The 14,456-nt window shown below is 40.5% G+C and overlaps 1 protein-coding gene across 2 annotated transcripts in view; it reads left to right on the top strand.

The window, feature by feature from the left end:
• Positions 1-14,456, top strand: part of PARG (poly(ADP-ribose) glycohydrolase) — a 75,669-nt gene that overhangs the window by 48,219 nt on the left and 12,994 nt on the right. For both annotated transcript variants that reach the window (XM_063337800.1, XM_063337799.1), the window contains exons 12-15: positions 24-99; positions 2,752-2,899; positions 10,329-10,407; positions 11,226-11,334. In XM_063337800.1, the coding sequence (XP_063193870.1) occupies positions 24-99; positions 2,752-2,899; positions 10,329-10,407; positions 11,226-11,334 (412 nt within the window). The remainder of the gene's footprint in view (positions 1-23; positions 100-2,751; positions 2,900-10,328; positions 10,408-11,225; positions 11,335-14,456) is intronic.

Raw genomic sequence — 14,456 nt, 5'->3', positions numbered from 1 at the left:
ACAATATTTTTCCTCAATGACAGATCTCAGAAAAAACTGTCTAGATTGCATGTCACCTATGAAGGCACTATTGAAAGCAATGGACAAGGTATGCTACAGGTAAGCACCTATAACAGTCACTGTGGCTTTATGTCATGTTTTTGTCATACTTTTATGGTCTGCCAGCTTAAAGTTATTTGTTTATCCTCAATTGACTTAAATGACAAGATGTTATGCAGCGTAAAAGAAACACCAAAATTAATTCCTTAGGCAGTCTTAGTGGTGTCAGTATTCCCTGGCTCATCTAGGTTTGCACATGTACCTGTTTATAGATAGAGCTGACAGAAAATAACAAGCCCTGGACAGCTTTAGGTCTTTTGGTTCAAACCAAGATCAAAGATTGACAAGATAAGTTTCAGGCTGTGATCTTGATGAGTTGTCAAGGGTTTCAGTTTATTTTTAAAAAATTATTCTTGTGCCCCGGACAGTGACTAGGTCAGTAGTTCAGGAGACCTTCTTGACTCTGTTAGCGTCACTGTTTCGTTCTGGGAGCCAGTCAGCTAAAAGAGATTCATAAAGAGGATGTCCTGTCCATATCTATAGCAAGGAACACATTTGAATTTTCACATTAAGTTGTTTGGGAAAAAAAAAGAAGGAAATAAAGTCCACCTTCTAGAGTTCAGTTACCAAAAAAAATTGAGAACTTCCTTTGCACCACTTGTTCTTGCCTAAAGAAGAGGAGGAAGGAGAATAGGAGGACTTCCTCTGGAAAGAGCAGATGCTAGAGAACAGCAGAAAGCCAAAATTTGCTGCCAAAATAGTTAATGTGCAATGATTTTCCTCTCTGCAATTGGTTGCATTTATTTTGTTTTGTCCAAAATTAGACTGTTACAGTTTTCAGGGAGGGAACTGTCTGTTGTGCTTTTGGTCTTGTGGAGCATTTGGGGTAGTGGAGGTAGCTCACTTTCTGTGGGTATTGCTGCAGGAAAAATCATAAAATAATTAGCTGCTTAAATATCACAGTTACTATCCAGGTAGCATAGCTCAAAAATTGCTCATGAGCAGAGAGGAAATGCTGAAGGCCACAGTTGTTTGATCCATACGATGTATCTATGAGACTGTAGCTGAAGTAGGCTACTGGTCTGGTGTTCTGCAATGCTTTTTCCTCAAACTTTAAAATGTTTCATGACTGTATGAAACTTAAGCTCTCAAAATGTGCATTAGAATTATTATGAACTCAGCAACAGCTCAACAAAATACGTTTTTCTGCTGTCTCTGTATTCAACTATACTATAAACTTAGAGGTGAGAAAATTATGCTTTTGTGTGTGTGTCTAGTGTTTCAATTTCTATCGCACTCTTTAAATTCAAGCACCTCCTAGGGAGTGATGTTTTTCCTCCTGGCTATTTCAAGTCTTATCAAAGAAAATACCTGCTCAGAGGAAGAGCAATCTCCAGGAGGGAGCAGGATGACCAAGACAAGGCCATCCAGGAGTCCACAGTGACCCCAGCCTAGGCTGGCAGGGCCACTGTCTGGGACAAGCAGAGCAGGCTGGTGGTCATTGGACAAATGCAAGGTGATGAGTCAGGTCCCCGAGGTCAGTCCTAGATGTTCAGTCAGCAAGAGGGCGTCAGCAGAGGACAGGGCTGGGCATGGGTCCATATCTGATGTCTTTGGTGAGGTCCAGGGTGTGTTTGTAGAGGGGCCATGTGCTGAGGGGTGAGGATGGGGCCCAAGGTGAGGCTACTCAGCACAGTTAAAGTGCATTTGTGACCCTGACACACTGAACATTTGGATAGTTTTCACGTTACTCTTTTGTATCATAGTCAAGTTCAGCAAATCTTAAACGACTGAAGCGTGTTGGTATTTCCCGGATAGATTTCAGGAACGCTTGCTGTTGCAGTGGCTGGCTCTGCCTGTGCTTTAGACTTGACTCTGACTCTGGAATCAGTTGTTAATCTACACAGGTGTTCATGTCACTCCACCAACTTTTGTTCCCCTCTTGTGAATGTGCTCTCATCCACTATCTAAATAAAAATCAGTAAGAAGCTAAAAGCATTTGAAAGATGAAGTGGCATTTTAAATTATAAATTTATATGGGCAGTTAATTTGTATGAATAGTGATTACTTTATTGAATTAACCAATTGCTTTTAAAACTGTTTTCTATATAGAAATGTAACTTGTAAAATATGTGTTACTGCAGCAGAAATTAGAGTCCAGAGCTTCTCTGTTTCAGGCAGAAACCGTAATGATCAAAATGACTGGTCTTGTTCAAGTACATTTCAAGGAGAATTCATAAGAGATTCTTTTAGGTACAAAACAACTGGTATAGACCTAAAAATGCTTCAGCGTGGACAGCTGGGGGGCAGAATGCTTTTTAAAGGACAACTTAATAATTCCTCAATGTCCATAAAATGCGAAAAAAATACTGTAATTTGCTGTTTTCATCTGTCATATTTACTGAAATATGTTTCATTCTTAAATATGTGTTCTTCAAATACAATCCGCCAAACTTGGAATTGGAGCGCTTGAGATGCAGAACTTTATTTTGCTGTGTGATATCTCATTTGTCTTAAGTTTTCTGAGAAGTAGAAAGGAAAAAGAGAAAGGCATGCTGTTCATCAGGTTCTGTCCCACTGGTTGTATTTTTAAGTGATAGCAGCAGATTTCAACAGAATTGAAGTTTGTACGGGACTTTTATTTACCTTGGGTAGATTACATTACCATTATGTTTACTTGTCTCATAATCCTCCTAAATATGTTTTTGTTAGGTTGATTTTGCAAACCGTTTTGTTGGAGGCGGTGTGACCGGGGCAGGACTAGTACAAGAAGAAATTCGTTTTTTAATCAACCCAGAACTGATTGTATCGAGGCTCATCACTGAAGTCTTGGATCACAATGAATGTCTTATCATCACAGGTTAGTCTTTGCAGAAAATGTTTCACATCTTATTCTGCTTTTATATATAGAAAATGTAGTGTGAGTTAAGTTTAGTATGCTTAAATGCTGTAGGGCTTAAAAAAAAGAAGGAAAAAAAAAAGTCAATACTCATTTGACAGGGAGCTTCCTTCTTCACCTCGCCTCTTAAGACCATAGGGCTGTTGATCCAATAGATGTTTTGTGAGGGAAACAAACAAAGAAAAGTGATGGCAAGCAGACAGAACTTTTTTTATCCTATATTAATACGTTTGAGGACTCAGTGTCTTTAGGCTTAACTGAAGAGTACTGTTGGGCAATATAGGTAAAAGGCACAATTACCAGCTCTTAGCTGGTCCCAGCAGGTAATGCTTCTGTTACATTAGAGCAGGGGCTTTTTTGTTCCTGTCTGGAATTTGTAATATTTGATGTGATATGGTGGGATTGAAAACTGCAAGAAGAGGATCTGCCTTCTGCTTGCCAAAAAGGGGAGGAAGTGGAAGAGGAGAAAATCCGCATCCATTAAAAAGAGTAGAAAGTCAGGACATGTCTCTTAAGGGTTTTGATCTTGTAAGTTACGAACATGTGTTTGTGCTACTTGTAAGTTAGTTATGGGTTCGTAATTACAACACCAAAACCTAAATACTTCTCCAGTATGTTGTTGAGGGGCTGCCTGTGGAGATGCGCTGTCTGTCCAGTGCTTTGCTGAAAGCGTTTTTCCTTTTGTATCTGCCTCTGTCAGAGAACTTGGAATGTTTTATTATCCGTTGGCTCAAAACAGTTAGCATCCAAACAGCTAATGTCACTATTAAGAACTGGAAAGGTCCGAGTCATGCTGTGCATGTCTCAGTTACATACATGGGAACATAATGAGCATTTTTCATGACTGAAAAATAAAATAATGCTATATATTTTTTTTATTTACTCTAAAGAACAGCTAGAAAGAAAAAATATTTGATTAGAGAGACCCTCTGGGCAAATATTATAATAGATTATGTATGTTTTATATTTTTCAGTCTGATACAGTAAAAATGTTGGGTTTAGTTACCTGAGCTGCCTCAACAGTCAGGAATTTGTACAGGTATTAGAACACGTTTCTTGGAAATGTCCTTCCAAAGCACTTCTTTCTCTCACGTGCATGCACAGGAAAAATTGGAGCTTAGGTATTGCAAATCTTACTCTGTCCTGAGCTATTGATTATACTGGGCAGAGCATCTTTTGTTTTCAGTCTTATGCGTGGTAATCTTTTTAAGACAGTGTTTTATTTTGGTTTTCCACCCTGCCAAAATTAATGCCTTTTCTGTGAAAACTTTTTAATGAATTGGCTTTTGTGATTACCTTCTAAAAACAAAAAAAAAAAAGAGAGAAAATTTATGGCCATCGCTGATTTCTGTTGTATATTTTGGATATGACACTATAACAAGATTAATGTATTGCAGTACCGTCCCCTGGGTGAGGCTCTTCCAGGGAGGGTGAAAACAGCGCAGCTCTTGGTCTGTGTAATAACTGGTTGGGGGAAAACACTAAATGAATGTTTTGAAAGAGCTTCTTGCATTCCCCTGCAATAACTAGTGATTTGGCATGAACAAATAAAGGTGAGGATGTTTTTTTCACTGCGGCAATATTCTTTTAGTTTTCCTGAGTACTTTATAGTGTTTTGCAATTAGTGTTTGTGATATGATGTTCTTCTCTAATGGAAATGGCCACTCCATCATTTTCTTTTCATCCCTGGAGCTCTTCCACCTTGGTTCTTGGCCAAGTTTCCACTGCGTGTCACAATCCTCTTGATAAATTACATTCTTTGTGATGCATCTTGACTCAGCGGCCTAATGGGTATAACTGTGTAGCTTAAATTTGCAGAAGAGTCTGAGAAATTGGAGAGAAATTAAATTTGTTGTGATTGCGCAGTATCTGGTTAAGATCACTGCTGTAATGAATATGGAGCTGGTCATGCAGTCAAGTTCTTCAACACAAACATCTACCTCCAGAAATGTCAGCAGCGGTGCGAAAGATTCCCACAGCTGCATTTCTGGTAGAGCTGTGAATAAGTGTCAGTGTTTTTCATTCAGGATTTTTTTTCCTTTTTTCTTTTTTATTTCCCCTCTTTGAGTTCACGTATACTCAGGCAGCGTTAAGAGCAGATGAAGCTGTGTTCCATGTTTGCTTTAAATCTACAGGTTGAACAATGGCCATCCTGACTGCATCTTGGCGATGCATTTTCAGCAACTTCTAAGCATATTACCCGTGCAGTAAACAAGATCAGATAATTGGTTCAGCTGAAAACTTACTTGGAGAGGAAAAATTGATTTTCAGCTGGATTTAGCAGGCTGACCATGCCACTGTCTGGAGAGCCAGAAGACTAATGGTGGCGCAAGATAAGGGTCAGAAGAACTGATAGAAAGGGAGAGAAGGACCTTCCTCTCACTCTTAGCAGTGAATGTGTGTTTATATTGGTGACTACAAAACTACAGTCTTGCACTTTTCAGATGTGCTCCATAGAGATCACAAGCAAATGGAAAGCTAGACTATGGAGTCTGAGAAAGGGGTATATTTATTTTTAGTAATAATTGCAACTCTTTCTAGATGAATGAGGTCTCGTAAGTACTAGCACTTGGCAGTTTCACTGTTTGTCTGATGCTGTAGCTATTACAAGTTTCACAAAGAATGTGTTTTTGAATAACGCTTCTATATACTTTCTTTTGACTTTAGGTAGGCTTTTTTTAGTTTATTTTGTAGCTTGTTTTTTAAAGTTCTGATAGAACTGTGCTATTTTGCTGTATTTGTGTCTTGGCTTTTTTTACGTTTTTATTTTTTTATGGGGAGAAAGAAGATTCACCAGAAACATTAGCGTATGCAACTTATAGAATCATAGAATTGTTGAGGTTGGAAGGGACCTTTAAGATCATCAAGTCCAACCTTTAACCTACCCTGACAAGAGCCACTTCTAAACCATGTCCCTAAGTGCCCCATCTACCCTTTTTTTAAACACCTCCAGGGATGGTGAATCCACCACCTCCCTGGGCAGCCTGTTCCAATGTTTAATAACCCTTTCAGTGAAAAAATGTTTCCTAATATCCAATCTAAACCTCCCCTGACATAACTTGAACCCGTTTCCTCTCGTCCTATTACTTGTCACCAGGGAGAAGAGGTCAGCCCCCATCTCTCTACAACCTCCTTTCAGGTAGTTGTAGAGGGTGATAAGGTCTCCCCTCAGCCTCCTTTTCTCCAGGCTAAACAACCCCAGCTCCCTCAGTCGTTCTTCATAAGGTTTGTCCTCCAGGCCCCTCACCAGCTTTGGAGCCCTTCTCTGGACATGCTCCAACACCTCAATGTCCCTCTTGTAGCGAGGGGCCCAAAACTGAACGCAGTACTCGAGGTGGGGCCTCACCAGTGCCGAGTACAGGGGGATGATCACTTCCCTAGTCCGGCTCACCACACTATTGCTGATACAGGCTAGGATGCTGTTGGCCTTCTTGGCCACCTGGGCACACTGCTGGCTCATATTCAGCCGGCTGTCCACCAACACCCCCAGGTCCTTTTCTGCCAGGCTGCTTTCGAGCCATTCTGCCCCAATCCTGTAGCGCTGCATGGGGTTGTTGTGACTCAAGTGCAGGACCCGGCACTTGGCCTTGTTGAACCTCATACCATTGGTCTCAGCCCATTGGTCCAGCCTGTCCAGATCCCTCTGCAGAGCCAACCTACCCTCAAGCAGATCAACACGCCCGCCCAGTTTAGTGTCATCTGCGAACTTCCTGAGGGTACATTTGATCCCTTCATCCAGATCATTGATAAAGATATTAAAGAGAACCGGCCCCAGCACCGAGCCGTGGGGGGACACCACTTGTGACTGGACACCAACTGGATTTAACTCCGTTTACCACCACTCTCTGGGCACGGCCATCCAGCCAGTTTTTTACCCAGCGAAGAGTACACCTGTCCAGGCCATGAGCAGCCAGTTTCTCCAGGAGAATGCTGTGGGAAACAGTGTCAAAAGCTTTGCAAAAATCCAAGTAGATAACATCCACAGCCTTTCCCTCATCCACTAAGTGGGTCACCTTATCATAGAAGGATATTAGGTTTGATAGGCATGACCTGCCCTTCACAAACCCATGCTGACTGGGCCTGATCACCCTGTTCTCCTGCATGTGCCGTGTAATGGCACTGAGGAGGATCTGTTCCATGACCTTCCCAGGCACCGAGGTCAAACTGACTGGCCTGTAATTCCCCGGATCCTCCTTCCGGCCCTTCTTGTGGATGGGTGTCACACTTGCTAACCTCCAGTCAGCTGGGACCTCCCCGGTTGTCCAGGACTGCTCATAAATGATACCAAGTGGCCTGGCGAGCACCTCTGCCAGCTCTTTCAATACCCTTGGGTGGATCCCATCCGGCCCCATAGATTTGTGCACCTCCAGGTGCTGAAGCAGGTCCCTCACCGTTTGCCTTTGGATTAGAGGGGCTTCATTCTGCTCCCCATCCCTGTCTTCTAGCTCAGGGGGCTGGGTACTCAGGGGACAACTGGTCCTACTGCTGAAGACTGAGGCAAAGACTTCATTAAGTACCTCAGCCTTTTCCTCATCCTTGGTCACTATGTTGCCGGCCCCATCTACTAGAGGACAGAGATAATCCTTAGTCCTCTTCTTATTGCTAATATATTTATAGGAACTTTTTTTGTTGTCCTTGACAACAGAAGCCAGGTTTAGCTCCAGCTGGGCTTTGGCCCTCCTGATTTTTTCCCTACATAGCTTCACTATAGCTTCATAGCTTATCCCGTACTGCTCCTGTTCTCCCAGCAACAGCAGCTTGTATCCCAGTAGTTCACAGGCAAAAGTGCTGCCAGTTGAATAACCATTTTTGTCTGACACGTTTCCAGAGCTTCACTTCTGAAAACCCATTGATTTTCATTAACTTTGGGTTTCTGGGACATGAGTTTAGAGTTCCTGTGGTTTCTTTGACTTTCTCTGCTATTGATTTTATTTTTTTTAAATATATATATATATATGTATTTGCTTGCTTGTTTGTTAGTTTTCTGGTGCTTTCATCATCAGACACTGTACTTTGATAAAAATTAATGAAAACGATGAACCTTGAAAAAGTCAGCTTAATACTCCGACTGTCATTTAATCTATCCTGTTACAATATCTTGATAACCCAGTCTTTCCTTTCCACGTGCTAGATGCCAAAGGGAATGCTTCCTTTTCAAAGTTGGAAGTTTTGCTATGCTGTCCCCTGAAGAGAGCTGTCAAAAAAAGTCACATGCTTCCCTTGTCTGTCTTGTCTTACTATTTGCTCAGATGGTTTTTCCAAGCATATCTGTAAATCTGAATCTTGCGTACATCAGGAAAAGTCTTAGTGAAGGCTGATAGCCTACAGTTCGATTAGAAGGCTGATTTCTGAATACTTAAGCCGCTCACAGTTGTCCTTTGTACGAGAGCATGAATGTGTGTGAATATGCAGGCATATTCTGCCATCACAATTTTGATGGCTTTGATTTTTGTAACAGGAAGTGAATTCTTGGTGAGGAATCTTTTACCATCCCACTCGTTTTGCATAGCAACTTTTCAAAATAGCCTTGACTGGAATTTGTGTGCCCTCCGTATGGTTAATCGTCTAGACAAATAATGATGAGTGGATAGTAGGGACAGATAAGTTAAAAAAGCGCTGATAAGTCTTTTCAGTTAAAATAAATGTCTTAAAGCATATGCATCATTTAAAACAGTTTTAAGAGCATATGTTTCATATGCTTAAGATTACTGAAAGCAAGCATTCAAATTCCCTCGTCAGATGAAGTTAAAAGTGAATCGTTTTATGTTTCTGATTGTTTAACTTTTTTTTATTTATTTAGAGACTGAAAAACTTTGAATTTAAACATTTGTATTCTCAGAGTATCTCCGATCTATGCAATAGTTAGGCACTACTGTTGTCTCAGTAGTCGGATGTTTTGTGCTGTCAGCTTACAGGCCTTTCTAAAACCTAGTTTACTGTTCTGTTTATAGGCATAGCTGGTGTCACTGTTCGTAATTAAGGGGTTGCTTAACAGTTCTCTTCCTACTCTTACTGTTTATGACTTGTGCCAAACTGTACTTGTACGAGCTGAAATTTTCTAAATGAGGCATTCTTTTCAGTCCCCTACTTTTGAAATTCAGCTGTCGCGAGCTCAAAACAGGGGGAAAAGTTGTGATTTTGCTATCGTGCTACTTAGGACTATTTCTTTGAAGCATTTGCACATCCCCAGGTTTTTAAGCAAGATCCTGAAGTTCGGTAAAATGAGGTGAAAGGCAGGCTTTTAGGAACGTTATGGTCCTTACTCTCAGTTAAAATGCTTTCCTTGGTCTTGGGATAAACCTTTTTGAAAATAAGTTTGCGTGGCAGAGCATAAAAGCTAAAATTAGCGGAGGTCTTAATGTGTTACTTTCTTACAAGCCATTAACGCTTGCCAAGATACCCTGCTGCACTTCTTCACAGAGCAGCCAAGTTATGTTCCACACCATGGTTTTGTGGGTCCTTGAGCTTTTACAGAAGCAGCTTCTTGGTACTGACTCTTGCAGCCGAGAGCGGTGGCCTTTCACTCCATTCAGTGCCAGGAATTGCTGTGGTATCTGAGAGTGCGTGTCAGGAACCGTAGTGCAGGAATCGTGCTGAACAAATGCAAAACAAAAGGGTAACAAGGGAAAGGGGTGATTTATTGGGCAATGGGAGGAGGAAGCTGAACAGTCGTACCTAGCCTTATGTAAGGTTGCTCTCAAGAGACTGTAGGGTGACAAACTGGGTCACTGGCGTGTTGGAAATCTGCTTGGTTCCTGACCATCAGGGTTTTCTTTGGCTTTATGGATTTTAATTTTGTTAGAGGAATAAAACTTGTTAGAGAAATAAATGTATAAACATATAGCCCACGATATACACTTTTGAATTTCATATTTTTTGTCTGTGTTTCCAAAACTGTCAGCCCAGACACTTGCTAAATTATGATGAAGTAGGGCTGCCGTGTTTTCAGTAGTGGAGTGACTATTTTATCATCGTGTTTACAGGTAGTAGCCTGAAAAAAGAAAAGCAAAATGCTGGTGGCGTGAAGGCTCGCAGTCTTCGCTAACCGGATGTTAGTCAGTAAAACTTTAAAGATGACAGGCATTTTCTTGAGAAGCTATTGAACTTGAGAGTGGCAAAGTTGAAAACTATCTTCTTGTTATATACCGGACAGCATACGTAGATCTGCACTTGTCATGTTCTGTGGTGGATGCTACGTATCATCTGTGGAAAAGAAGCTTCTACTGGTTCCAGAAGATCTTGTGTTCTTGGTACAGATAGGAATCTCTGTTTTCCATTGCTTCTGAGAGCTGCGTGTTCATTTGGAGAAGCAGTGGTTCCTATGAAAGATTTGACAAGTGAAAAAATATGTACATATTTTGTATGTAATACAGAAAATGATTTGTTTTAGGTACTGAGCAGTACAGTGAGTACACAGGCTATGCAGAAACTTACCGGTGGGCAAGGAGCCATGAAGATAAGACCCCAAGGTAAAGTTCCACATAAATATTTCAAGTGAAGGAATAAATAAATGTATAAATATGCAAACTTGGTGTTTTAAGTATTTCCTAGCATTTGCCTTAATAGAGAATTGGACTGTTTGATCCTGTTCTCTTCAGTAGACTCAACAAGCTAAGAAAGTTACCTTATATTAATAATGAGATATTAATGCTAATAAATGGTACCTGCCAGTATGTCAGTTCTTAAACCAACGTCTTTTACGGTTATATGTATTTAATGCAAATTTTTGTTAAGATACTGGCTGAACTGTGGATTGTAATATCACAAGATGTTTGACGATGATACCTGAGGCCACAGTGCAGCTGATGCGTGGCAAAATAAGATTTAATATCATTAATCTGAGTAGAAAGTTCTGAGCTCTTGAATTTATTTCTCCAACAATGTTATCATAGTGCATACACAAAATTATCCATTTGGTAATGAAACATACACAATGTGTTCTCATTTGAATGTTGGAGGAAGACAGAGAGCCAAACTGCTTTTCTTTGACCTTGCGCCGTTCTTATGTACTTAACAAATACTGCTTTGTAATTAGATTTTTTTTCACGTTTATGCCCAAAGTCTAGCCAGGGTATTTCCAAGCTTACAGGGAGACCTGTCTCATTTCTGATGCTGTTTTCATTCCCAACCCACAAAGAAAAAAGTGCTCCCTTGTCTGTTACGAGCTCACATTTCTGTCTGCTTCTAACAGAAAAGCTCTGCAGGGAATTGCTCATTTTGGATCACAATTATATGGCCAATATTAAACAACTAATGTCATCTACTTTTCTCCTCCCTTCAATTTTAGGGATGAATGGCAGCGACGCTACACTGAAATTGTTGCTATAGATGCATTTCACTTCAGACGCTTCCTTGATCAGTTTGGTCCAGAGAAAATTAGAAGAGAGCTCAACAAGGCCAGTAACTTCTTACAACTTCCTGCAGGCTCTTCCATTAATGTTTATAGTACCTGTTTGTTCAAATATTTTTGTATTATTATCTTCAGCTAAGGAAATTCTTGCTTAGTTGTGTCTCTTATAAAAGGTGTACTTTCCAGGGGTTTGCTGTCCAATGTTAAAGCAGAAGCTTGTCAAATTGAATGGTTCTTATCCTTCGGTATGCTATTCAAAGGTGTATTTTAACTTTCAAAAATATAAATGAAATTTGGACGTACATTTTGTTAACTCTTCCCTGTCCTCCTAAATTATTTGGGGCCTACAGGAGAGGCGGGGAGGGACTTTTTATTGAGGGAGCGTAGCGATAGGATGAGGGGTAACGGTTTTAAACTGAAAGAGGGCAGATTTAGATTAGATATCAGGAAAAAATTCTTTACTGTGAGGGCAGTGAGACACTGGCACGAGTTGCCCAGAGAAGCTGTGGATGCCCCATGCCTGGAAGTGTTCAAGGCCAGGCTGGATGGGGCTTTGAGCAACCTGGTCTAGTGGGAGGTGTCCCTGCCTGGGGCAGCGGGATTGGAATGAGATGATCTTTAAGGTCCCTTCCAACCCAAACCATTCTATGATTATGATTTTAAGTTCTTTTCCCCTAGTCATCCCTCCAGTAAAGGTGGAGAAGGGGGTGCCTCATGTTTTAGCATGGCGATATTTCATAAATACAGTGCCACTTGCTTTTCTTCTACCTTCCTTGTTTTCTCTTGGAGTATTGCCGTATTACCTGAGAGTTTTATCTTTATGTGTATTGATGTCGTCTTGAGATCAGGTCTAGCTGTTCATAAATCTCCTATCTTTATTTGCACAATAGCTGTACGGGCTGTTGCAAATGAGTATATGAATATACATGCCAGTTACAGCTTGCAGTGGTGGGGGCGTTCAGAAGATTCATAAATTAGACCAGTTTTAATCCTTTAAACAAAACTTTTAGACTGACATTCAGAAACAGCACACTTCCTACTAATAATTCTTACACATTATTAATCATTATTACTATGTATTCAGAGCAGTCAGTCCTTGGCCTACCCTGCGTTAGCTGTGTGTGTACAAAACTGCATAGTTATGTCTAAGGGCCATGGTCCTTGATAGTCATCATCATCAAGGTTGCCAGGTTGAAGAGCTCTCTGACCAGGGAAGCTGGAACTGCGGTGGGCATCTTTTTCTCTACCCTGTTCTCTGTAATGTGGGATCTTGTCCTTAAATAAGGTATTTGAGTTTCTAGATGGCTCCCAGTCTTTGCTTTCTGCCCTGGACTATGTGCTGCATTGTGTTTGAGAGCGTGGCTTGGGAAACCAAGGCACGGCAGGTGCTTTATCATGTTTCATGGCTGAGATTTTCATGTTGTTTGTTTTTCTTGCTTTGCTGCTGCTTCTATTCTTGAAGCTAAAGCAGTCTTTTCCCAGCTCTTGAGATTGTACTTTTTCAGTGACTAGTTAATTGCCATTAATGAGCTGTTTATAGTTCTGAGACCTGAGCCAGTGTTTTCAAGGCCTCTTGCTGTTATCCCACACATGAATTTTTATCTCCTAACAAGAGATGCCTGGTATCAATCTCCAGTTCACATAGCGAATTCTCCTAAGTTAATAAGAAAGCTAATGAGTCAGAGTGAGGGCCTTGCACGGTTAGTATAAGGCATATGTAGTGAAAGATCTGTGGCCTGTTATAGCAATGGCAATGCTATTTTTACTGGGCAGTTGAGTACAGGAATGCTTATGCAGTTAACACTGTATTAGTGTCCTTATATTTGGGTTCAGAACTTGCTAACAACAAGGTCTGCTTAGTTTGCTTCAACATTTATACATGCAGTGGGCCTCTGCTTAGCTAGGCTATTAAATATAAGGGCATAACACTACCGTTGTTAAAGTCTGCTGTTTTCTGTACTATAGGAGGGTATAGAATAATATAGGATGCATTTTAAATAAATTCAAACATAGGGCGGTGTGTTCCTAATTCTCAGCTGGAAAGGGAAAGGAAATGTACCTGAAGGCTAGTTTTTTTTTTTCCCTTCCCAGAAATATTTACAGTGCTGAAGGACTAATTTAATTTCATCATAAAACCTTAGCATCTTGACTAAAGTAACATTCATCAGCTTGTTTCTTCATGGTTGGTAATGAAATTAGCCTTGAAAAAGACAGTAGATAAATTTTAACTCCAGTGGTATCTTAGTACAAAATTCAAATTACCTACTCTAGTGAATTTATGATCTGCCTACAATTTTCAGTATTATTGATTGGGTTTGGATTTTTAAAATAAATTATGGTAGATCCATGCAACTTTTATACAGTGTGTCAGTTTGGCTGATGTTGTTTGATGAGAACTGATTGGTATTTAAAGAAAATTTTAAGCCTGAGTTAATTCTGTTTACTACAGTAAAAATTTCATTAAGTTCATTGTAGGTTCTAGAATGTTTTAACAAATCAAATACTTAAATGCACTGTGGTGTGTTTTTCAGTTTGATTTTAAAATTAATATTAACCTTAAGATTTTTTCTGTGGGTGAAAACAAGTTGGTGAAGTAAGCTGCAACTCTATTTCTATTACGATTTAATAAAGCAGGACTCAGTAAGCACAGTATATGCACACAGGCTTTGAAATACAAGTGTATTATTTATTAGTAGGCATAGCTCAGCATCCATTTGTTTCCAGAGATTCTTTTGTCTGTTATTTTTTTAGACATTCGGAAATGACTGAAACAACTTATAGAATCATAGAATCTTCATGGTTGGAAAGGACCTTTGAGATCGAGTCCAACCAAACAACCTACAATCTCTGCCACTAGAGCACGCCCTGAAGTGCCAAATCTAGATGTTTCTTAAATACCTCTAGGGATGGTGACTCAACCACCTCCCTGGGCAGGCTGTTCCAGTGCCTGACCACTCTTTCAGTAAATTCTTCCTAATGTCTAATCTAAACCTCCCCTGCTGCAACTTCAGACCATTTCCTCTGGTCCTGTCGTTATTCACCTGGGAGAAGAGGCCAACACCCACCTCTCTACAACTTCCTTTCAGGTAGCTGTAAAGGGCAATTAGGTCTCCCCTCAACCTCCTCTTCTCCAAACTAAACATGCCCAGCTCTGTCAGCCTCTCCTCG

Source organism: Chroicocephalus ridibundus, chromosome 6, assembly GCF_963924245.1.
Source record: "Chroicocephalus ridibundus chromosome 6, bChrRid1.1, whole genome shotgun sequence".
Classification (NCBI taxonomy): Eukaryota; Metazoa; Chordata; class Aves; order Charadriiformes; family Laridae; genus Chroicocephalus; species Chroicocephalus ridibundus.
This window is presented reverse-complemented; position numbering and strand designations above follow the sequence as displayed.